This window comes from Andrena cerasifolii, chromosome 2 (assembly GCF_050908995.1).
Source record: "Andrena cerasifolii isolate SP2316 chromosome 2, iyAndCera1_principal, whole genome shotgun sequence".
Taxonomy (NCBI): domain Eukaryota; kingdom Metazoa; phylum Arthropoda; class Insecta; order Hymenoptera; family Andrenidae; genus Andrena; species Andrena cerasifolii.
Genome location: NC_135119.1, coordinates 24,692,313 through 24,718,812, shown reverse-complemented (window position 1 = coordinate 24,718,812; position 26,500 = coordinate 24,692,313). Strand labels below are relative to the sequence as shown.

Here is a 26,500-nt window from a genome sequence, read left to right as displayed (position 1 = left end):
ATAACATTGTTTTGGATAAAACACGATATAAATTTCATTTTCGTCATAACTAACTGTATGAATGTTGTTCTTGTCGCCAGTCACTTTGGTACCTTTTCTTAAGAACTTTAAGGGACAGTGTAAACCCCTAAATATGAAAACGGGCTGCTATAAAAACCCTTGTATCTTATTTTTGGGACCTCTAAAACATATCTAAACATTGGAGGTGGGCACCTAAAAACCTCTCCTTATCAGTAGAAACGAAGAATATTCCAGAGTATGTCAGTGACAAAATCTAGCACCAAACATCTCTAGGACAGTCAGTTTCAAATATCCCTTTGACTCTAACTGTTAGTAACACAGTATAAACGCAACGAAAGCTTTCGATCGTCCTCGAACACGCGGCTCAGCGAGTTCTCCCACGGAGCTTATTGAATTTCCGTGGCAATCGATAGCGCGGAACCCTTGACCAGCGACGCTGAGACAATGCCAGAAGGGCCAAGCTTCCGATGGTCTCTGGAGGAATCGAAGGGGAAGAAACAATAACGAAATAGACCTGGAAAAAGGAGAGAGAGAGAGAGAGAGAGATGAGCCAGGGGCGTGGAAGAGTAGTCGCAGAAGAAAGAGATCGGCGGAGATCGAGGAAGCGTCGAGATTTATCGAGCACGGTTAAAAAGTTGCGGTGGCGTCGTTCCGACCCTTCCCGTGTCTCCCGCTCGGAGACGGTGCCCTGCGACTCGAGCGAGATAACACCGCGCAAAAGGGATTCCCCGAGATTAACCCGACGGACAGATAAGGGATCCCTCGCGTCGATAAGCCAGCTCGAGGCAACGTCCATCGCTCTTGGACGTCCCGTATCAGTTTGCGGGCGTTGCTCGTCGAAGCCACGGCGCCGATGCATTTGTCGATGACTTTCACGGGCGGGAAGAACGCTGGGAATGGATCGACGGGGGCTCGAGAAGACTCGGGGAGCGTTGTTCTTGCGACTGCTGCTCGACCCTTTCGCGCGCACACACGATACCCTCGTAACTTGCTCCAACTTCGCTGATAAACGACCCGGGGAATATGCCTGGGAACACTTGCGCCCTGATAAAGCCCCGGTGTCAATGGGAATGGGCGTCCGCGTGGAACGGAGCGAACGGATTCCCGGACGGTCTGAATTATGATTCACTCAAAGGCTACGGGGCAGTTAGATATGAGGGGAGGGGTGAAAAAGAGGAGTGCAAGGTGATGGGTTAAGGGACGGGAAGGGGGGAGATACAGGAAATGGAAGATGGAAGATGGAGCGAGAACGTGTAGGACGTGACTTTTACATCGAGGTTCAATGTCCCGGGCTGACGAGGGTAGAGCCTCTTCCATGAAAATTTGTATCCCGCTGGAGGCTTGATTCCAATTGCGACGTAAGCTCGACTGCCTGTCGGTCGTAGCAAGTTTCTGGATAATTGACAACAGGATAGACTTACAAGGGACAAGAAGGAGCTTTCCCGATCCCTTTTCCTTTTTAAAGACGCTAATAGGATTCGCGGGGAACGCCGGGCTCTGGCAGAAAGGAACGAGGGTAGTATGATTTTAATAACGTAATGTCCCTTCCACGATTGACTAGATTATACAGTTGCTTGACATAGTCTTTTGTCCTTCGCAGACTATTTACCCCACTTGAACTTCCCTGTGTTTCTTACAATGCAGTACCGGGAGTTTAAAAAACAAATTCCTGACGCAAAAGAATCTTTTGTAAAAATTTTGTTAACGCAGGTTTGCGGCGCTTGTTCTGCCATTAAACATTTGTTTCAAAGCTTTTTCCCGAGTGCCGATTTACCCAGTCTCTTCTCGTCTCTACCGACTACCAGGTCGCATATTTGGGAACAGCTTCAGAAGCTCCTCTTGTTCAGACTTCTTTTCAAGCACGTCGCAGCAACGCAACACCTTAAACCTCAATGCCTCGCTGAGTTTAAGAGTCTACGCTCGATTAGTCGACCCTGAAATTCGGGAATCGCAGGAGGGCAAACGGCCGTTAGTTCTACGTCAGATTAGACCGCCACAACTCCTGAAGCACAGCTTTGTCGGCCGATGGCCGCGCTGTGTTTGCGCTCGGCCACGTCAAACTCCACTCCCGCCCCCCAATTATTGTAAGGATTTGAGTTTCACGACAAAGCCGCAATCCCTGGGCAATATCTACATCGTCGGGAGGAAGGGCGCGGACAAAAGGAGGCTGTGATTTGTTAGCGCGACGAGATACGAGGATTGTCCCTCGGACTAACTGGCTGTCGAGTAGTTTTTGCTATCGATCACTCCCGCGGACCCGGGCATTTATCAGCCCGAAGCAATTTTCGCGGTGCCCCCTTCCGGGGCCGGGTTCGATCTTGATTTTTGGCGCGAACACCGCGGCGACCACGATAACCGTTGATTTATCGCTGGCCCTGGTAATAAAGGTACCGAGATGCTCGAAATTGCAGCAGGAGGTTGGTAGTCCTGTAGTTACCTTGTATCCTTCACCCGTGTCTTTTGCCCCCACTTACTGCTCGCAAACTCGACATTCAGAGGCGGCAGAAGCTTCCCTAATCTATTAGGTGCCCCGTAAAGTTGTAGTAGCTTTGAAACGGGCAGCGGGGTGTTTCAATATCATTTCAATCGCTTTAAATCGTTCAAGTAAATTCCTTAGTAGTCACCGTTACATTCAATAGCTTCTTCCTAGCGACATACAAGCTGTATATTCCGTTTCCATAAAAATTTGTTTTCGTTTCAAATATGTAAGTGCGTATTCAATCCAGATCATTGCCGAAACGGCGCTCGTAAGTTGCGAGTTGCAATGTTGCGCTCGGACCGTATGAGCGATGTTTCGGCAATGATCCGCACTGAATACGTACTTAGATCTTTGCACTCGACAATGCGGAACGTTTTTGTTAGGTATAATAAATTAAGGATGAATTTCAGGGACAATCTTACGCAAAAGCTAATCAATTTCCAAGATATTAATAAAGCTTTTTCCTGTGATGAGAACTAGTCAGAAATAGCAATGGTGTATTTTTATCGGACATTCAGTTGAATTCGCTCCTTATTTTTTATTTTATTTTGTCAATTCATTGAATATTTCATCTTTTATGATATACTTGTTTGTTCGAACGTACCTGAAAGCGCAAGTTTCCGTGTCATTTTCTTTCATTTAAAAAAAACAAAACTATCGCATCAATTGTTCGGTATTTTTGTGACAATTTTGCTCAGTGTTTGATCTTTCTGCTCACAAGATTTCAAACACTTGGGCCTATTATTTCACTTTCAATTTTGCAGCTGCGTTTCTCGATGTTGCAATTTTCCCATAAGTTAAATAATTTAAAAACTACTGGATCAGTTTCTCTGAAATTTTGCAGGGGGGTTTACTATTGCATAATGATTCATTCCTCCAATTTTCAAAGTAATTGGAACATGTAACACTTTGTTACAAATATCGTTTGTTTCTGTATATAGTTTATGAATTTCTTTAAACTCTACAGTGTTAATTAAGTAATTGTACTAATTACTTACGTCAGATATTGTCCACGTTCGCATGTATTCCTTCGGTGGTAGCCTGTGGAATCTTAGACTGTATTCTGCACGGCAATGTGCGCACAATATTCCAGCAACATTGCACAAACGTGTCCATTACAATATTTCACGGCAATGTTTCGACAATGTTGCGGTAATATTGCGATGCAATCTGCGACCACAAGGCAACATTGCAATGTACTGCAACGGTTGTGCAACGTTCCTGCAATCGAAGCGTGCTGCAGGGGTTAATGTGTTTTCTTTACCTACTTAAATGTACCTTACTTTATATGTGTGGCGGGGGGGAGCAGATTATTTGAATATTATAAGAGAGGATCGCGACTCCAAAAGCATTGGGAAACACTGGTCTGGAGAATATGGAAGGTGCCAGATTTTTTTTCTAACCCTCCTATGCGTGAAAGCAATAAATATCTACTGATATAAAATCTGGACAACCAAGTGGCGAAATGACCACTCTTTACTGATTTGGAGAAGTGTGTTTAGTTCCCCTCGCCCGTGGATCGAAATTAGCAACAAGATCGCCCAGATTCTTCCACGGGTTGAAGCTCCGAACGCTGAAACGTTGAAAGGGGCGAAAACGGTCCCAAGCGTGCTCCGTGTCCCGGGGCCGATGGTAAAAATGATTGCTCGAGGACACTTGAAGTTGGCCGAGAGTACGTGTTACTGCACGTCGGAGGCGGTTTTATCTGGATCCTTTATTTCCTGTGCGGCCGAACGGGCCTGTATAGCTGCTGGCACGCGGTCTCGTTTTATTGGATTCCGTGCAAGGGCGGCGCCGTTTTTCCAGGTTACCGGCCGATGCGATGGAGAGAAGCAGCCGCGTCCTCATCTATCATCTGGCTGCGCCGGCACCCGAGTCATTTAACAAACGTCTCCTTCAGAATCCATATTGCGGGCTGCGCCACCCGTTCCTGTTTTCCTCCTCTTCGATTCGATCGCCAGCCCCTTCTTCCTCTTCTTTCTCCAATCTCCTTCTCCGTCCCTGGACGCCACCGACTGTAGAATCTTTATTCCATTGTAACGCAGACTTCAAGAAATTAAAACTCGCCGCTCATTTTCGCGGGAAGCTCGAACGTGTCTTGGGCTTCTACAGGAGTTTGAGGGTTTTGCTTTTTTTTTTAGGCAAATGGACGTTGGTTCTTCTGGGAAATTTAAATTTCAAAGGTGTCGATGGATCCCCGGCGATCGGTCCCGCCGTGGCTCGGAATTTCGATTGCTCGAGCCTCGGTACAAATATTAATGCGGACGGGGGACGTCGTATTTGTTGGGGAATAACGATGAGATCGTTGGCCGAATTTCTTCCCCGGTGTTCGGCGGGACGGGCTTGCACGGTTCTTCATTTTGTTTCACCGCGCACGAGGAAGCACATCGGGGAAAAAGGGGATGGAGGAGCGAAGGGAGGATGGTGAGGAATGGCGGTGCGGTGTAGCGGCAAGACTGGAGAGCAATTCTCTTGACAATTTGGCCTGGCGGTTCGCCAGCAGAGGCCAGTCGATTCAACTAATCTAAGTTGCTTAGCACGACTTCGTTCATCTCCTTCCACCATTGCCACCGCCGCCACAGCCAACCCCTGACCACCCCTCACTACTTCGACTTGTTAGCTCTGCGACTACCCTCCCTCTCCCTCTATCTCTCCTATGATTCTCTGTCTCGCCACCTATTCTCCGACTACGAGCTCTCACGGGCTATGAATACAAATGCGTCGATGGAAAATCTTCGCACACAAATCAAGTCCTTTCGATCGGATCGCGGTACTTAAAAGTGCGGACACATGCGTGATGGGGACGCCAGTTCCTTAATTGACTGCGCCACGTCTGACGAGGCAATTACGCGTGAATAAATAACGTTCAGGTAACCTCCGTCTCTCGCGAAGAGTGTTCTTCAACATCTCAAAGTCCCTAATATTGGGTGTCCTAGAATTGAGGGACAAGAAGACATCGCTAAATCCTTTACCGCTTTGGGATCTGAGGCTTCGTTCTCGAGATATTAACACGACGTGCGTTACGAAAAGTAGCACATTTCATTTGGCTTACGAAGACTAGCACTCTGCTAATTCCGACCGCGAAAAACAGAATGTTTCGATTTTGTTCTCGAAAAGTAGTATGTTTTCATTCATTTAAAACCGAAACAGCTGACGCGCAGCAGTGACCCCTATCGCGCACACGCAGGAGGCACGCGTAGATACAGACCCACGCACAGTAGAACGGTTAGAAACGGGTTAGCGGCACTAGCCACCTGCGCGTGCGCGCGAGTGTACGCTAGCGCGCGCTCAGCTGACTCGGCTTTAAACCTCGCGGCCCGGAAGTTTCACCATTCAATTGTTAATATCTCGAGAACGAAGCCTCGGATCGCAAAATGATAAAGGACATTTCGATGTCTTCTGGCATCAGGATATCGCATGTTACTGGTTGTCCCTGAATTCTGGGACACCCTGTATGATTCGTTGTTAGTAACCTTCCCCCCGATTGCCCCTAAAAAATAGCTCCGCGGCAGCCGGCTTCGTTACGGAACCAGTTGTCAGAGGGTTCTAACGCGTCCAACGAGCGGCAATTTGCAAAAGCCAGGAAGAGGATTCGAGAATCGGCTGGCTGCAAGGAACGGAAGCGAGCGAAGGCAATTCCGCGCGGCAGCCAATTACGTCCCGAGGAATTGCGTTTCGCCGCGAGTTACGAGGTCTCGGCGGTATATCGAGGGGGCGGTGGGCGCGGTGGCGCGCGAGCAGGTGAAAGGGGTGAGATCTTGGTTACAAACTTATTCGAGTTATAACAGTTGTGAGCCACCTTGGGCATCGTAGCGGGACTTATACTGTTCTCGGAGGAGCGCGGAGGCTCGTGGAGGCTGGGCCGCGACACGGAGGGTTGCAGTCGGGGTGCCCTAAAGCGCGCGAGGGGCCAAACGCAAACTGCCGCAGGTTACTATCCAGGTGTCGCGTTACCTCCGGCCTCTCACCTTTTCAGGCACGCACCTGCGCTAACCCGTGAATCTGCTTTCAATTAGCCACGCCGAAGGATACGAAGGGTTACGCCGTCGCCAGAGGGTGGTAACGTCCCTGCCTCCTAATAAATTGCAGCCTGGCCCCGCAGTCGTTGGCCCTGTTTTACGCGCCTCTGGAGCTCAATATGCGCATTGGAAAGATTAACGAGTTCGGGGAGAGTAATTCCTTGGCTGGAAAGGGCCTCCTAACGCATGGCTTACGTCCACGGTAAAGGCCTCGCTTGTAAATTGAACTCTGCCGCCTGTGGGAGGCTCCTTTTCGGGGAACCGACTGGCAGACAGGTGGAGGAACGTTAAAGCCGCCTATGCAGCTAGTTTCGGAGCTAGAAATTTACTTTGCCAGTGCGTTCGCGATACCATCGAACACTCTCGAGATTCGTACTTTCGCTCGTCGCGCTCCTGCTGGCACCGTGACTTTTCGCGATTTATCGCAACAAAGCTTTTACATTCCCGCCGACGAGAATAATTAAAAATCGGAGCACAGCCCGAGCACGCCGCAATTCACTCTCCCGAGCTTCATCAAGGATCCAGGTTGCCACTCTTCCAATCCACGTCCTTCATTTCCGTGGCTTTTAGTTTACGACAGTTTTATGGCGCGTCGCCAGCCGGCTAACGACACGCCGGATTTATAGATACATGTTCCCCACGTTATATTGTATCATTAACAAAATACTATATTACCATTAATGGAAATGCGCCACTGATGCCCGAACAGCTCCGTCCCTTGTGACTCCTCGCTCCTCGTTGCTCGCCTCTTTGGCAGTCGAAGGCAGCGGGGACCGAAGTAATGAGAAATTTGTAGTCGTAAATTCGCGCAAAATTTGCGCGCCCAGTTTTCCGAGAAACACGGGCACGCGTTAATGGACCGATGAGTGTACGAACGGCGGACATGGAAATTCCACTACGATTTTAATTCGCATCGCTGATAAAAACACGGATCGACAGGAAATATATTTGGGACATTCCATGCGAACTCGGACAGATTTCGGAGTAAGTTTTCGTAGATTGCTGAAATTTCAATATGTTGCATTCTTTACTGATATTTAAACGTACCTCAAACGATTTTCCAAAATTTTGAAAAATCTCGATTTTACAGCTGTTTGAAGTTAAGTGCTATCTTTTTTTAAATACATTATAGCTATGGAAGTAGTGAACAGATAGAGATGAGCTTTACGGTGCTTATAGAGAAGACATTGAAGATTTAAGAAAAAAATATTTCAGTTTAAAAAAAAAAATTTAACCATTTTTGTGCAATTATTTTAAACAAATGCAGGTCTTTAACATCGGGCGCGATTTTAAAAATCTGAAAAAAAGGAGAATATAGTTCTATCCTTCCCTTTGATGGACAATTTTTCAAAAATGTGGACATTTTAAAATTGGCTCCGTAAAAATTGCCGAAAGTTGACGCTGCGTAGCCCAGCACCGGATAGACTGATCGGGCCGTGCGGTACTGGCAGCGTCAACTTTCGGCAATTTTTACAGGGCCAATTTTAAAATGTCCATATTTTTGAAAAATTGTCCATCAGGGGGAAGTTACAATGGGATCCAAAAGTTCTTCGATTGTCGCGGAGCACAGTTCCGCAATACAACAATGTAAAAAAATATGGGTTATGCTGTATCATAATAATTAAAAAATTCAGTTCAGATTTCACGTAAAACCACTAATTTTAGAAAATATTATTAATATTTTTGTTTATAAGTTTTTTCTAATTGTTTAAACAATTGATAAAACATTTACCATATAATAGATCTAATTAAAAGAAGTAACTTTTGTCTTGAAATTTCTTTTCTATATCTTACAGATTGCGAGTTAGAAAATAAAATCGAAAAATAGCCGAATCTTCAGGGGTTAATTTCACTCCCTTAGTGTGATTTTGGGCAGCAAAAAAATGCGTTGCAATCAGGAGAAAATTCTCCACATATCCGCAAAGTTTCAGAATTTTTTTAATTTTCGGGTTCGGGATCTTCCCTTGTTACTGACGTTATAGTCCCTCGGAGGGAATTTTTCCTGGCAACGCAGCCGAGGACGAAACGTACCTTCCTTTTCTCCCCTTTTGTCCCACCTATAACCATACTTCTATCCCCGGCAAAGCTGAAACGGCGGAGTATTATTCGGGGCATAAATAGCGGAGAACGCGTTTCCCTTGGCCTATAACTTGGTTCCGCGCAACGGGCCAACTTGACGAGCAATAATCAGGGCTCAGGCCTCTCTTTACCCGCGCGGGTACGCGAGCAAATTCCCACACAGCAGCCGCGGCACACGCACGCACTCAAACATCTGAGATACGCGTGCGGCGGGGGTTAGTTTCACGCCGAACTGTCGGAAGCTGAACAGTCGATCCTGGAATTTCAGGCTGGCGAAGCATTCGGTTCGACTACTCCGCGATCCGCGTGTCTGTGCGTCACACGCGTGCATGCATGCATTACGCGCCTGGAGCTGCTCCTTGCTCCCGCGTTTCTTGCCTTTCGATAATGAAAAGTTCCGGGAGTTTCGTTTTCGAGGGAACACGATGCAAATCGTATCATGGTAGGTGGAAATGCCGAGGGGATCCAGTGTCGAAGAGTACACATGCTCCGCCTCCCTAAACGACTTCACCTATGATAATACTCCGCGGAATATGGATTCAGGTGGAAGCGGGGTACTCGAGCCACTTCCTAGTTATCGAAACCCAAAGACGAGTAGCGTTCGACAGCGGGGCGAGTACAGACGTATGCATATCATCGAGAGCTCGTTTATCATCCCCTGAAGCGTTAAGTCTGGAATCGATCCTCGAAACCTACCCCCCTTGCGTCATAAAACACGCTGCATAATCGTGGAGTGGTGCTCGAGCGATACGTAATTGCACGTTTCGAGCGGCGGAATAAATTAAAGAAACGAAAGAAAAGGAGGGAAAACGGGGGAGAGATACTTGCGGAGGGGGTGGGATCGGGGTGGCTGGCTCCAGCTTCGACTAGTTACCCGTTGGTGGCGCAGCTATCGGCGTGCACGCACCCTCGGTCCCTGGAACTGCCTCCCTCGTGTTAACTGCTTGACAAACTAAGTTAACGTTTCTTACGTTGTAATTGGCTCCACGCGGCACATGGAATTGTATAAGCCGCGACGACGAAGACGACGTGGAAGACGCGAGGGAGAAGAGCGGAGGAGGACACGGCGAAACGAGGCGAAGGGGGACGATATTGTTGGCGTTACACCGGTTACCGCGTCGATTCAATTCGTGGAATCTTAAGGGGATGCGGGAATCGCGGAAAGCGTTCAAGGGAGTTTGACTCTCGATGCGTGTGGCAAATTGTCGTGAATACGCTCGGTCGTTCCTCTGTCGCTCGCCTACCCCGGCATCCTCCACCCTCCGCCGCCATTCCCGTCCCCGAATTCCGGTAATTTTGGGAAAGACAACAAAGAGGGATGTTAATTGCTACCGAGAATGAGAGACGCGATAATTGGTGGCAGATAGCAGAGGGGGCTGCGACGACGAAACGGTTTTCCGTGCTTCCGTCTCCATGGAAATTCGATTTACGCCGCGCGCAGAGTACCGAATCCTCGCTGATTTCCACTGCACGCGACTTGGAACCCTTACGGCTCCACGATTCCAGATTATGCTCGGGACTAATTCCACGCGTTTCGATCTTCTGTTTCCCCGAGTCGAGCTGGGGGCCCATAACTCCCTGCGAGATTGATCTTCGCTGGACGTTTCTGAACTTCTCTTTCAGGTTCTTTCCGGTGCCCTTCTATTTCACTATTAACTACGCTTCGTCTATTTATTTTATCCCGAGCAAACTAGGGATTTGCAGGTATTTATTACTGGAATTTTTATTTACTCGGCACTCGGTTGCACGGTGCAGCGCTGGAATTAACGCGTCGAAGGAAAGAAATCGGTCGTTCTCCGTCGCAAAGAAATCGCTGGCGTCTCCTCTCCGCTCCCCCTCCGCGTTAGCCCCTTTCTTTCATCGTCCGTACACGTCGACGATAATAACCGACGAACCGACGGCGCAAATCTCCAATCTCGTTTGGCAAATGGCCGATCTCGAGGCTCCGTGCCGTTTGCCAGGGCGGACAAAAGAAGTCGCTTCGACGCGTGTTCCTACCCGCGAATCCGTGGGAATTTTCACTCCCCTGCAGCGGCGGGCCAGCATTGTTCGTCAGCATGGAGTTCCACTTCCGGGACGCTCTTTCTTGCGCGGCAGCTTTTTGCCTCGCGCCTTCGACTTCCCGACTCGTGCTCCACTCCCTCCTCTCATTTGCTCCTGCGTCTCCCTCCCCCGAAATGTCCAAATTTACTGGAGCTAGGGGTTTGCAAATTCAGAAATGGTGTCTTAGATCTTCAAGTATGCAACGAGGACCCTGTACACAAATTCTGGGAAACCTTTCGATTGCTTTTAATTAAGGGGGAACACCACTGTGACGGCCGGAAAAGTAAGCCATTTTTAAGAATTTTTTCAGGAATAATTTACAGTTTTCATAAAAAATTGTTATTACGTACCTTTAGTACGCTGTCTTAAGTGACTATAATAAAATAAATAAATACAGAAACATCTATAAATTTTAATATATTAATTAATCTTCTAGACCCCCCGACGCGAGCTGGTCGAAGGTGTAACTATGGAACAGCAGGTCCGAAATTAAATTTCATTTTTTTTTTATAAACTATATGAGTGTAGTTTCCATTGTACGTACGGATTCTTTGATTGAAAACAAATTTTTTTAAATACGCTCAAAGAGCTGTCTATCTTATTCGCGGATTTTCGAAACTTTTCTCCTAAGGCGCACCAATTTTACAAAAATAATTTGTTTAAGAAATCGGTACGTACAACGGAAACTACACTCATATAGTTTATAAAAAAAAAAAGAAATTTGATTTCGGACCTGCTGTTCCACAGTTACACCTTCGACCAGCTCGCGTGGGGGGGTCTAGAAGATTAATTAATATATTAAAATTTCTGATTGTTTTCCTATTTATTTTTTCTGTATAGTCTCTTAAGACAGCGTGCTAAAGGTAGGTAATCAAAATTTTCTATGAAAACCGTATATTATTTCTGAAAAAAATTCTTAAAAATTCTTACTTTTCCGGCCGTCACAGTGGTGTTCCCCTTAACGCTACTAATGCGTTTAATAACCAAACTATGTTACGACGCACTCTCCATATAACTCTAACTCTCTTAAAACTTTCGAAAGTCTATCTCAGCCACTCGGTCGCAACGACTCTGTCACTGCGACTGACTTATCACCCTGCTGCGCGCCGCAGTCTTCAATCAGAACGCTCCATGCAAACTTCGTTCCCATCATTCGTAAAGTTCACTCACTCCTTACGTAATTTCAAAACCTACCACCAGTCGATTCTTTCTCCTTTCACCCCTATATATCACCCCATCCCGCCGGCCCATTCTCTCGGTCCCTTGATTCTTCCACGCATTCATAACTCCCGATTCCGCTGCGTGTCCGCGACTGCCACCCCGTCACTATTTCCTACTTCCTCGCGGACCGTTACGTTTCACTTCCGCGGAGCGTCCTGGCAGCATCTTCCACTCCCAACTCTTCCCGTCCCCGTGTAACAAGTTTTCCTTTCCCATTCGAAAACGATTTACCGAGCTACCGTGCCCCGTCCCGACCGAACCGCCGCGAGATCCCGCGATATTACGAAATATGACGGAGACAACGCAAGGGGTCGTAGGCGGTGTAATTCGTGGGGGATCACCGAGCAGTGTCACTGGAGACAATTTTCAACGAGCAGAATTCCATTGTTTAGAGGAGAGCTTCCTCGACCAACCTCGTCTTTCCCCTGCGACCTACCACCTACTTTCTCCACCCTCTCTCTCGTTCCTTTTCTCGCTGGAGTCGCGACTCCGCGATCTGGACAGGTAAATACCTACCCTGGTACCCAAAGGTGCACTCCCAACGCTAGGGACGTGAATCATACAAAAGTTTCCACCGCAGATACGATGATACAGCATCCTCTCGCTGCGGAGGCTGCGCGGCGCGTTTTTCTGCGATGCAGGCTACGAATAACGTACTAAGAATAATATTTAGTCAGCCACGGGGAAAATTGACTTGGACCAAAAACGAACGGCTCCCTGTACTACATAATATTGGAAACGCGAAGGTACCGCAGCTCCAGCACCGAAGCGAACTTATGAATTTAGAACTCCATTAATTTAGACGATGCATCTGCACTCTGTTATGACGCGAAGCCGCAGCCTCGGAGGATCCACGAGGCTTGCAGGCTGGCTTCTGCTCGGCTCCCGCGATTCTTTCTTCCTCGGCGAGTAGCAGCGAGCTCGCGCTAATTCGAAAGGCGAGGTACAGCCGCTCGAAGCTCGCTGTAATATCATTCGCGCGCCATGTTTGCAGTGTCGCGATGAAAGGCGCGCCTTAATTTTCGCTCGCTGCCAGCGGGAGGAAAAAAAAGGGAGCTTGGAACACGATGGATGGTAATGAGTCGCGGCGCACGTGCCGTAACGCTTCAGACTCGTCGGATCTCGGAAGTTATTCGAGGATTTCCTTTGTTCCAGCGTCGTTGACGTCGACCTAGCGCTCTCCGCGCGAGATCGCCTTTCAATCCCGCGAGTACCATCTTTAATCCCTGGCGTTGAAGAATAATATTTTAATCGAGTCGTTCGCTAGCCCTCTGCCTATTTATTTTAGAAACATTCTGCTGTATATTAAGCTTCCTAGGTGTCGAAGGAAACTGTGAACCTAAGTTTATCGTAGAAATAGAATTATTTTTTTTTTAATTTAGTTATTTTAAGTCGCATCAACCACTAACGAGGGGAGGACAGGGTGTGGTAGACATCGATTTTGATGAGCCTTGGCACGATGGATCTATGTCGAAAATGAGTAAATAGGTGTCCGAGCGTTTAAGCCAATAGGCCTTAATAGTAGAGATATTTTCATGTAAATTATTAAACATTTCATAGTGGCCGTGGGATTTTAGTGGGGAGTTAGTTGGGGTGCCTTTTGAAGATTTCCTGTAAGTTGGCTAATAAGTGACTCGAACTAATTTTTTTGCTCTCGCTTCTGTAAGAATTCGGCGTTTAAGAATGGTGTGATTAGTTTTCCTGATTTCTCGATGTTTTTTGTTTCTCGAGAAATCAGAAATGAGATCATATTTCTTGAGAATTCTCGCGAATCCACGAGAAATTGAAAAAAATATTGCAAAAGTTATATTTTTCGATAATGTTGATAATATTTATCAAAAACACAAGAAAACTTTAACTAAATTATTATACCTGTCTTATTTATACAAAACTTGTGTAAATGAAAAATAGATATTAAATATAATTGGTAAATTTATTTATTTAATACAAAATTTGTACAAAGCGAAACATTACTTTTTGGTTTTAAAATTTATTTTTAAATAGCACAATGCGTCTAATGTAGCGTCAGCGAATCTATTTCTTTTTTGTGGCAAAATCTATTACTGTTATATTTGCACGTTTTATGTATATCTATCTTGGCTGTTAAATGAAAAATGTTATACAGGATACAATAGTCTTATATCTCCTCTTTTCTATATTTCTTCTTTAACAGCCACAAGAAACTCATTAGGTACTTAATTCAGTATACAATTTTTCTAAATTTTTAAATAAGAACTTAAGAGCAGCTTCAGCAGTTAATATTATCGAATCTTCTGTACTGTTATTTTCTATTGGAATTCATATAGGATCTAATGCTATTAATAAGATGTATTATAAATTGTATATATCTTTTATACGTTCGCGATTAACTAGTAATACACTCATTTACAAAAATAAATAAGATGTATAATATTTTTCCTACTCTTAAGTTTCTCGAGAAATTCTAGTATTTCTCGAGAAATAAGAAATAAGAAATTATAAAATTTCTCGATAAATTCTCGAGAAAGCATTCTCGAGAAGGAACAGGTGTGATTGAGACATAGGTGTCGCGCCCCGTCACGTAGAGTCCGAAACATAGAGACTTCGAGGAGTTGGCGTTAGGGGACCTGGTTAAAGCTAGATCCTCACTATCCGTCTGGACGGCGGCCGTCTCACTAGTGCAATGGAGAAGTATGCATCTGTGTCTCCGTTGCGCTAGTGGAACAGCCACCAGCTTGCCGCCGGTCAGACGGATAGTGAGAATCCAGCTTTAAGGTCTGCGCACACATATCCGTTCCGTGTCAGTTCCGTATCCGTCGTTCCAGTGGTAACAAAAAGAGACCCTCTACGCCCCTCTTCTTCTTACCACTGTCACGACGGATACGGAACTGACACGGAACGGATATGTGTGCGCAGACCTTAATGCAGCTGGCCAGCGCATTCCGGATCCCAAGATCGTTGGTTCGAGTCCCATCGCCCAGACTTCCCTTTCTCTTCCATACTTTCTTCATTTGGCGTCACTGCAACGACAAAACGTCTCGTCAAATTAGCCAGCCGACGACGCTCTTCAGGATTCCCCGACACAGATTCAATATTTATACCGAAGGAAGTTTCAAGGGCACGTGAAAAGCTGTCGAGTCTCGCTCGACGTCGCGTCAGGGCGAACTTTGGAATTTCGCGTTCCCCGATCGGACCGATTCCATCGCCGCGTCGCGACTCTTGACTCGTGTCCAACATTTTCCGCCGCGCTTGGCGGAGGGAAACTTGGAGCTCGTTCTCCAACTGTCTGCGAAAAAGCTGACGTCTGAAATCCCCGAGAAAAATGTGCCTCGGTTTACCTAAAATCGCTGTCTCGCTTATTCCAAAGTTTCTCCAACTTCGATAGCTCGAAGCTCCCTTAGCCCACTCGCGCAAAAATCCAGCCGACTGTAAGCAGTATTACATTTTCCTCGAGTTCCTCCGTTTAGACACGGTCGCTGGAGCGTGTGGTCGTTCATCGAAGCGGTCGTCGGCCAGCAGCCGCCTGACCTTCTTCCTCGCGGATGGTCGATCTCGATCGGAAATCGCCTCCACCGGTGCGAATGTAGTGGGAGCAGCGAGTGCGGGGAGGGACCGCGATCAAAATTCACCGGGAGCTGCTCACCGTAATTCATCGCGACGATCTCGAGACCGGCTCGCAGGGAAAAGCGGAGAAAATCATCGTCGGGGACGTGCTCACGGGCAAAAAGCTGGAATGTCAGGCGAATCCTTTTGTTCACGTACGTGTGCAGATAGCGGGGCGCACCGGTGACACGGTGTCGCGGGTTTGTTCGTTCCGTGACAAGAAAACTTGAGGAGAGGAGGGTGGCTTCTAGGGGGCGCTCAACAAGAATGACGTTGGGGCGGATGGCGATTTCTTAGCGTTTTTATTGCGCTAAGAGAGTAGTTTAAATATAAGCTTAACAGAGATACAAAAAGGATGTAATGCGCGCAAAAACGCTGGTTTACACCTAACCTTCCTTATTATGTAATTCTCGCGAAACGGATATCCCTTTCTCCTTCTCATTCCCTCTCTCTCTCTATTCCTTTTACATACTCATGTCACAAAACCAGCAGTACTCTCTATAAAATTTCAAGCAACACACCTCCTGTAGACTGTCCTACGTAAGAATAAAGTGAAATTGTTAAAACGGAACTTGTGCTGGGTAGAACACTGAAAACTCTTTTTAACGATCCATCTGATCCGCTTCAGAACAGTAATATGCATAATTATTCCGTAATATAGCTACACCTATGTTACTAAGGTGCAAATAAATCGATGGTACTCCAATCTAAGACTATTATTCGGAGATTCTGGGACAGCGATTTTAATCTCGGTTTGCCCGAGGTGTTCGGAGTGCCCCAACCCTCGTTTTCCATAAGGAATAGATGAAAGTTTCTCGACAAGGGGCCCTGCTCGAAACCGGATCGTTTGTCGCTGGAGGAATTCCTTGTTGACCCATGGAAGGGCCTGTAGGCAGCAGCGGCGAGGCACAGGGCCGGGAATCGGACCGAGCGGAACGGGACGGAGGCGGTCGCAGGGAATGAGAGAATTTAATTTCTCGGTAACATTACACCTTAGGAGCCTTATTCCAGCGGCTTTGTGTGCCCCCGAGGCGGGGGTGGCGTGGAGAGACACTCGATCGCAGGACTCCATTTGCGGTTTAGCATAATGGAAACCCAACGCGCCCCCGGGGCCAACGCCACTCTCTTCTCTCCCTTCCTTCTTTCCACGGTGTCTCGCTGCACGTTTCGCCGCGGAAAAATAAATAAGTTCGGGCAAACGTTGGCAATGGTGACCCACCCCCGGCCTCAGCCGTCGTAGACGCGGCCGTTGATGGGCCTGCCGCCGCTTGGATCTTCTTCAGTTGCCGTTCACGCTTTGCTGACGAGTGGCTCGCGAATATTCGCTGCAACTGGAGTAGATAGAAACTTTTCTTCGCGGTGACGTTGTCACCGTGCTCGTCAGTTGTTGAACGTTCGGCTGCTCGCTTCGGATAAAGTACAGCAAGGTGGGAATATAACATAGGTATCAGCAGGGGTGGATTTGTAGGTATATACGTTGTGTTCGCTGCAGCCTGGAGCGGCAAATTTGGGGCGAAATAAATCGAAGAGGGTTTAAACATAGAGGTTTTAGAGCACTTTAAGGAGGTTCACTCAGGTGAAAATGAACTACCAGATATTTTACAGGTAAAAATTTGAAAATATGTATTCCCATATTATTTTTTATGCTGAAATGAATTATGTAAGTGTTAATACAGTGACAATTTTTTTTCAAAATTTAAAAAAATTTCGAAAATATTATTCGATTGTAAAATCGATACCCTTATCTTTGTAGTATTGTATACAAAGACTGTAAAGAAAATTTCAGCTCGAAAACTTCATTTTTGTTCGAGTTATAAAGTTTTTTGTTTTGTCGTAGTAACTATAAATTTTTTTGCAGCCTTTGTATACGATACTACAGAGATAAGGGTATGGATCTTACAATCGAATAATTCTATCGAAACTTTTTTTTTTAAATTTTGAAAAAAATTGTCACTGTATTAACTCTTACATAATTCATTTCAGCGTAAAAAAATACTATGGAAATACATATTTTCAATTTTTTATCTGTAAAATAACTGGTAGTTCATTTTCACCTGAGTGAACCTCCTTAAAAACAATCCACTACTTTTAATAATAACTCATATGTGAGTTCTCATATCGAATTAATTTTAAAATTGACCCAACGCTTTTAAATTAAAATATTTCATAACATTTCAAAGAAACCTAGGGGCGTCAAATCTCCAAATCCGCCCCTACGTATAAACTATTGCATCGCTAAATGACAAAGGAATTAGCACGGCACGCATGTGGGACGGTTCAAAACTTATCTAACGCGTGTAATGAATTCCCTTTGCTGTAGGTACTAAACTCTGCATAAAGAGTCCGTGTAATCAATATCCCGGCGACGGGGATGACACGCCGCATTCAACGGGCAGAAATCGAACGCTGCTTCGTTCCTTTTAATTTAACCAACGACGAGGCCACATTTGCCTCGGAGGGTCACTGTCGGCGTTCCTCCCCGTCGCTCGAGCTTAACGACCCCTAATGATGGGTTAAAAATATCCGATCCCCTGGTAAGATCGGGGACGATCGAGTCTGTGGCGAGAGCGTCGAACGCGGCCGGCTCGGATTCCGAGCGCTATTTGCCATTGAAATTTCGCCGGGCGGCGATGTAATTTAGAGAGCACGTTTATTACGCGAAACAAACGGCCGCGGCCGTTAATCGCGATGAAATTTTATTACATTTTCATTCGAACGACAATAACGGCGGAGAAATTGCACGGGCAATTGCCCGCCGTTAGAATATAATAAACGGCCAACGAATATCGGACTAAATACCCTTTAATTAATGCGCGATTGCACGGCCGCGGGGAGGGACGCTCGGCCTCACGCGAATCGGCTGGCGAAGGTGGAGGAACGAAAGAAGCTTGAGTTAGGGTAACTTTACAGTGGAGCTGCGATTGAAACTATAGCGTCGTTCGGACGCGTGTTGGTATCGTTGGTCATCTCTTAGTAAACGCTGCTTCGAAGTCTCATCGCAGCTCTGATCGTCTATGACAGCTCCAACGTAAACCTACCCTTAGGAAATTTTCATCCCTTCAGCTTCTCCGTCCTCCATCGTGTCATTTCTCGCTTCTCACGTCATACATAACAACGTAAGCGAATTCTACAAAAGTCGACGTATGCCTCGAGTCACTGGAGCCTGCAAAATACGTGCAATTGAGTCGACTCAGGTACCTATATGTTTTGGGAATAGATCATGAATATAACTTTATATAACTTATTGGAGCTAAGTAAAAAAAATTACACTTTTAGCATGTATAAAAATACTTACTTAAAACCAGGGAGTTCTACCGAAACTGAAAACACCGGTATGATACCGGTATTTTTCGGTTCCATCTCCAAAACCTTTATAGAAACCGAATTACGCAAATACCGGTATGACGGCATACCTGTATATGCAAATACCGATATATTTACGTATTTTTTTCGGTTTTCGGATTTTATTACAGTTTTCGAAATATTATTAGGCAAGAATCTATGCGCTAAACGTATACTAATATATTGGTACTTTTATGAAAAGATATTACGATATGTCGGTGTTTTTACATCTCGAATTAATAAGGGTTATGGAGATATTACTTTAATCTACTACGTCACCCAAAGAGTAACCGGAAAAATACCGGTATTTATTTCGATTTCGGTACTTCAACGATTCCGGTATTCACCTATTTCGGTTCTATAACGGTTTCGGTATAGCTTTGTTGACGTGATACCGGTATCAAACTCATACCGGTTTAAAGTCCCAGCTTAAAACATTAAATTTTTCGTTTATTTTTGCTTTGTGCTTCATTTTGTTTCTTACATTTAAGCAGCGCTTGAAAAGTGTGTAACTGCGTAAGTAAACAAAATTATATTTAAATAAATAAACAGAAAAGCATATTTGTACGATTTTGCCACATTTGCGGAAAGAGGGTACATAAGTCACTTTCTTGAAACTTATAAATAAAAAACCATATCATCCTCTCAAGTAATGACTTCTGATTTCAGACAGTTTGAAGGACATACTTTTTATTAAGTAATACTATAATGAAAACTTTGAAATCGATCTTCTTGAAATGGCATTTTGGCCGTATGTGCCCTTTTCCCACCAAACGCCGCAATTAGTATCCTCCGCGCAGGACAGTGATCGCGTCTGTTCACCTTTCATTTGCGAATGGCATCAGGGTTCTCATCAGCGCGCGAAAGAAAGCCGGGGCAACAAATTTTGACGCCCCGATGAGCACTGTATTAAGCTTTCCAGGCTCATTAAAGCGGCGGATCGGTAGGTGGGCGAAAGGATATCGCAGGGTGAAAAAGAATTGCACGGGTAATCGCCTCGCAGCCGGGATAATTGCAATCGACGAGCGGACACAAAGGGTTAACCTTCGCTTTGCTCGCCCGCGGATCCATAATTCACCGAAATTTGTTTCAATAACTCAGCCTCGTTAGAACGGAGACGACAGAGCTTCAAAGCGTTTATATCGTCAGATGAGTCTTCCGAGGAACGATTACAATTTCGCTGGCAGTTAATTGCAGCCAGGGAACGATCTGCTTCGTCCTCCGCCTTTGTTCGCGGCCGAGCAGAAATTTCCCTCTTTTCGCGCGCCTTTCTTTTTGCAGAACTTACAAACTAGTTTATTCGAAGAAGTTTGATAAGCTCGCTTAAGTGGAACGTTTCGTGCACGTCTATCCTTGTAACTTGGACTTTTGGACGTTTTAAAGGTACACGGCCAAGACGACACTCTGTAATCGAGTAAACGGTTGTCTTGATTTCGGATAACTGCGACAGCTCGTGCACGATCTGGGGATTCTACTTGCTTAATTGCAGGGGCAGTGACATGACGACTGGATTTGTTCGGAAGGAGGCTCTTCGTCTAACTTGCAATATATTTAGAACAAGAATTAGCACTAAAATTAGACAAAAATGGGGCAAAACTAGGTGCCTCATGTATTTTTCTTGCTAGCAAAAGTCAGATGGCAAATTTAACTCTGGACACCTCTAGAAATCTTAATTGATAATAATTAATGATGAATATAAACAACAACATTATTTGTGGAAGACATGCTTTCACGATGTAACGTGGAATACCTCGCAAAGGAATTGTAACTTTGTATATTTCAATAAAATGCTGAAGCAGAGAGGACTTTAAAAATTGTGAAAAACTCAACAGTTCCAGTATCTCGCTGAAATATTCCAACTTGCACTTATTCTTCCATCTTAACACTATATTCGTGTTCTGGGGTTCGGTAGGAACAATCGAACAACATTTTAAGTTACATAGTATTGCAAGTTAAAGAAATTCTTATATACGACTAGAGTATTTGACAATCGCAGCCATCGGCTCGGTTCTCACCGATTACCAGGTCTCACCGCGAGGAGGTTGCTGCGCTTGGAGACCCGTAGAGAGATAGATGGAATCAAAGTTCCATCGATCTCCCTGTACATGAAGCCTACTAAACCAAAGAGATGGATGGAAACAAAGTTCCATCGATCCCTTCGGTTTAGATATAGAATCTAGGGAACTGCCAAGCAATCGCTCGATTAAAAGAAATTCAGGAAAGAAGGAAAGGCGAAGGGTAAGCATGAAACGAGTATTGAACGGCGCAGTTCCTACCACCCTGCTGTCCAAGTCGAAAGGGAAAAGCGCTCGGCGCCTCCCAGACGATTCCTGTTGCTCCGATGCGACTCGTCAGGAGCACACACTTGACCTGACTCAAGCCGTCCAACACGGAGATTGGGTAATCGAACCGGGTGACTTACGCAGGCAGTGTACCAAAAGGTGCACCCCCTACGCCCGAAACTTTTCCCTTTGGACAAGAACACCAAGGGATGAAACTGATCCACCCATACCGATTCCATGCTCAGTCACTTGCTTCCGCAAACGGAAGCAGCGGTAACCTCCTCATCACAGATGAGGAGCCAAGTTAATGATTTAGTGACTGCTTGGCAATTTTACATGGGACCTTAAATACTTCATACTATAATAAATTAGCCTAGCCTACCTTAGATGTCTTCTTTCACTGTCACTTTGCACGATCACTTTTCACTATCACTTTTCACTAGTTTCTTTTCAAATATATCGTGTTATTAACTCCATTCCCCGAGTAACGGTGAACCTGAAAAGCTGAAACAATCAACTACTATATGTTAGTAACGGTGTGGTCGGCCTGGAGAGAAATTAAGGAAAAGCTTATTGAGTTGGAGACGATCGAGATAATTTCGACCAACAGCAGAGCACGCACGAGCATGCAAAACCACCGCAGAGATAAGTACTTGAAGGAAAGAGTGACAGAAGTCACAAAAAACCATCGAAGACATAGACGAGATGAAATGAATCAGGGAAAACCATCGAAGACATCGACGAGATGAAATGAATCAGAGAAAACCATCGAAGACATCGACGAGATGAAATAAATCAGGAAAAACCATCGAAGACATGACATGAATCAGGGAAAACCATCGAAGACATCGACGAGATGAAATGAATCAGAGAAAACCATCGAAGAAATTCACGAAAATGAAATAAATCATTTAAACCCATCGAAGAAATGCATGAAATAAAATAAATCATGCAAACCCATCGAAGAAATACACAAAATAGAACGACTCGCGCAAAATTCTCGAAAGTATGCATGGAAATAGGACAGATGATGGAAAACGACCGAAGAAATCAGATTCGACATTCGCAAAACAATAAAATTTTAAATGACTTACCGAACCCCAAAATTTCATCAGCACCAAGCGAATAAACGAACCCAGGCCAGAGGGGCGAGAGGCTGGCGGAAGAACCAGGGTTGAAATCCTGACCAGGTCCCCAGCAAGTTCGGCAGCTCCGGGCGGAGGGGGAGGAAGAACCAGGTCCCCAGGAAGTCCAGTGGATCCAGGTGGCTCGGCAGCTCCAGGGGGGAGGGGGAGGAAGAACCAGGTCCCCAGGAAGTCCAGTGGATCCAGGTGGCTCGGCAGCTCCAGGGTTCCCGGAGGTCCTTCAAGTCCGGAGGACCGACGACGACTGAGTACATGAAGATCTGTGAGCTCCTTATGTAGACTTGGAGGAATGATGTCCCCCGATGAAAACAAGGTCGACGGTTAGTTACAATTGCGAAATCCAGCGAATTCTTCGGCAAAAATGGATTTTCGGCTAAAATATCCATTCCAGTGGCTATTGCTGTGACAAATAATGTTAACAACATTTACACTAACCGCCCAGTATAAATTATTATTAACTATAATCGATAGAACTCGAGATATCAAGCAATTTGTAACATTTGGCCTTGGATTTGCAAATGATTTTCTGCGCCGACTGAATTCTCTTTTATTCTCAATGTTTAATCGTTCGATACATTAATGTTAATGCTTATACATATCACGTAGTATTATTTATAATGTATAAATACGTTTTAGTTGAACTTAGTGTAAGTGAATAGTTGCAGGAATATTTGGAGAAATATGAGTGAGATACTTGTTTCTCCCCCTTAGTTACTAACATAAAACGATAGACCTATCACCTTATGGGAATTCGCGTTCACATCACTAACACGTAGAGGCACGGTACTCTATGAAACACTTTTTGATTACAAAATGATTTTCTGTTTTTAAACATCCTTCAGTTTCTGAAAAAGTCTTCTAAGTAACGGGTATATCTGAATGGAATCCTGTTAAATTAAAAGGCCTCCCACATAGTCCAGTAATCGATGAAATTGATGCGCGAATTGAGAAATCACGAGATAATATGCACTATGCCATGCACACACTTCACTGAACCGATGAATTTCTCAGGGCTAGACAAACTTTTATTTCACAATGCGGGTTTCAAAAGTAACTCGATTTGCAGTTGCATCCATGCACCACAAGACACTCATGCATCATGCAACTTTCTGCGAGACTTTTAAAATTAGATTTTACTGTAAATTTCAGTGTTGGCGGTAAACTAATATTAGGGGCAAACGGAATCCAATTATTATTACTTCACTGGAATGATTAAACAGTGCATTAGAAACTTGTGGGAATATCAGTAACAGCGTGAATTTTTAATACTTTTTTCGGCGCACGATACGTGAAAGGGTTCGCAACGGTACGCAAAGTGCTAATAAACAATGTCATCTTGCAATTTATAGCTCGCACGGGCTTTGAAGAAATGGCATTTCTGAACGCCATAGTGTCTTGATCCACGAAATGGATTTTCGGAGAGAAATCCGCGTGAGTCGTTGACCAACCGAGCCAAAGCATACCGTAACAAAAGCCTACCCTCTTATGTCAAACTCTCTCTCTAAACAAGTCACACGTATACAAGTACGCAACACCTTTCAGCATTTCAACCATTTCAGAGTAGTTGCTGAGTTGGACGCTGTTCATGAACAGAGGTCGCTAAATTCAGTCCTCAAATAATGGATCGGTAACACAGATTGGGTGGCGACACGAAGTCCCATAAGGTGATGGGTCTATTCTATACCTCGTCTGTGCCTCCGTTCTCCCCTTGAAAAAAAGCGCCGTGGTTCGTTAATTTTTCATCGCCCGGTACGCTGAAGACGGCGGATGGCTGGCGATACGACTGGCGATAGCCGCTTCGCGGACCGCCACTTATCATTCATCCTTTCTTCTTGTTGTTGCAGAGGTGCTGTGATGAGGGAAGTCGGTTAAAGGACCCTGTGTCGCGCAGGCGCCGGTAGGAGTACAGGAAAGATGCTGCCTTCCTCGGGAGCTTTATTAAGCCCGCTGCTGCTTCTAATCATCGCTGAAAGCACCGGTGCCTTCGGCTCTCGACAAGGAGGTAAGGAACCGTCGCTGGCGGATGTTTTGTCCTGAGAGAGGCGGCAACGACGACCAGCAGGAACGGGCGACGCGACGTTCCTCGCTCTTCGTCAATTTTCAGAAACTTTTCCCCGGGGATGGCAAATCTGGTTAAGTCGTTGACCGAGTTTTCCCCCGTGCCACGGTGTATTCCCGTTCCAAGCTGCTCCCTCGTCGTTTTCGCCGCTCGAATTCCACTCGTTTAACCCTTCCGGTGTCGTTGAACGCTCGCCGAGCGTCGCTGAAGATCGGGGACCTGTTGGATGGCGACCCAGTTGCTGCCGTTTTTAAATTATGTAAGCCGAAACGAACGGCTCCCGCGCCAAGTCAGGAGAATAACGGCTGGCGGGGTCCTTGTTGCGTGAACCATAATCGGGGCCGTGCTCGTCTCTCGCGATAAATATCTCGCGCGGAGAACATTGCCATTTAATGGGAGGAACATGTAACGTAGAAGAATTACGGGTCCAGTAAAATGAACGTGGGACCAACGAAAGTAGCGTGGGATCGGGAACTGCCATAAGAGGGAGCCCGGAATAAGAGGCCTCGGAGAGAGTTGACGTTGGTGGAGTTGGTTAGGCGGCTGACCAGTCTGCAGAGGATCCGCAAGATCGTGGGTCCCATCACCCCGAGGTAAATTCTTTCCGTGGCTCTCGAACACGTAGGAATTACAAAATCTATTTCTACCATAGATACAAGGATTCAGGAAGAACTCGAGGAGGTTAGGATTGGAAGTGTGGGGTTGAAGGTAGGACAGAAAAGGAGGAAAGGAAGGAAGTGTGCTTTTCATTCTGGGCCTGCTAGTGGGACTCGTTGGGTTAGGCTTTACTTTGCAGACGAAACAAGCTCGGTTGAAATTAAAAATGCACTCTTCTCGCGGGTACCTACGGAGGTATTGCTACAAACCAGACATCATAACTTTATAAATTTTCAAAGTTATGGTATGAAAGTTAATATCTTTAATTAAATAATTTTGGTTACGAATAACTATTATGAATGATTCAATTTTTTTTGGCTATTAGTAGACATTATCGACGACGGAAATTTAATTTTGGTTACCAACTACCAATATAAATGACCGAAATCTTTTTGATTGCCAGCATCCATTATCGGCGACCCGAATTTTCTTTTGCTTACCCGAGTATTTTGGTAACCAACATCAATTCCGGTCATTTATATTGGTCACTGGCATCCAAAACTAAATTTACGTCATCGATAATGCTTTCTGGAAGCCAAACAATATTTTAATCAATCATTATAACTAATTGTAATCAGAACATTTAAAAATTAGTATTCTTTAATCATTTCCTTTTTTGAGAAGTTTCTTTGAGATTTAATGATAACTGGCTTCCATTTAAATGAAAATGAATTTTCACTTAATGATTGTTTTCCAACAAACTGTTAAAATAGCTGTTATTCTGGTTCTCTGCTACGAACTCATCCATTGCAGAACAATGTTATTGTAACATCGTTGGGTCCTACACAGTCGCAGTGCCCATAATTCCAGGGATTCGATCAAAAATCCCTGCAAGCCTCCGAGCAAATCCCAACCGCCTCCGCCTAACTACACTTTAATGCTCGAGCGTTTACGTATAATGTACCTAAGTTGAATCTGGCGTAGGCATAAACGTTTCATAACCAATCCGCGAGACAACGACGGCGCAGGCTTAATGCAAACTAGCGCTGTTTCTTGGAATTACCGAGACACCGGGCCAGCTTCTGAATTTACAAGACCTTATTTCGAAAAAGCCCCCCGCGCCTCCGAAGAGACGCGCGTGCTCGCCGTCACGCAACATTCAAACCACCCCCGATCATCCCCTACTTCTCCTCCCATTCTCCCTCTCGATCCTTCCTTTATACTGTTCCCTATCGCTCCGGCCGTTTGTCCGCGTTTCACCTTGCTCGCATCCGCGGAGCGAACGCTGCTCTTAGTGGCCATTTCCTAGATTAAGGTCACTTGGAAGCAAACAGTTGTTAGGAGCAGTGGAAAGAGGAACTCTCCCGACGCAGAACTTCTGCCGTTCGCCCGTTTCTGGAAAACTGTTTACGAGGGATACACCCGCGCGTTGCAAAAGAAGCTAGATACCCAGCGATCTCCCTTTCAGTGCCAACTTTATTGCCTTTGCTTCCGTTTCCGTGGTGTGATCGACTCGTGATCAGCCGTGCTTACATCAAACTGGCGCGGGGATCCCGAAACAGAAGCGACAGCTGTCCTCGGCAAGCTGCTTTAATATCGAGAAGGTTAATGTCCCTACAGTTTACGCCCGT

The 26,500-nt window shown here is 45.5% G+C and overlaps 1 protein-coding gene across 1 annotated transcript in view; it reads left to right on the top strand.

The window, feature by feature from the left end:
• The window catches only part of LOC143378743 (uncharacterized), a 373,081-nt gene that overhangs the window by 166,924 nt on the left and 179,657 nt on the right, over window positions 1–26,500 (top strand). The window contains exon 3 of the mRNA XM_076830684.1: window positions 24,058–24,215. Coding sequence (XP_076686799.1) covers window positions 24,128–24,215 — 88 coding nt within the window. The 5' untranslated portion in view covers window positions 24,058–24,127. The remainder of the gene's footprint in view (window positions 1–24,057; window positions 24,216–26,500) is intronic.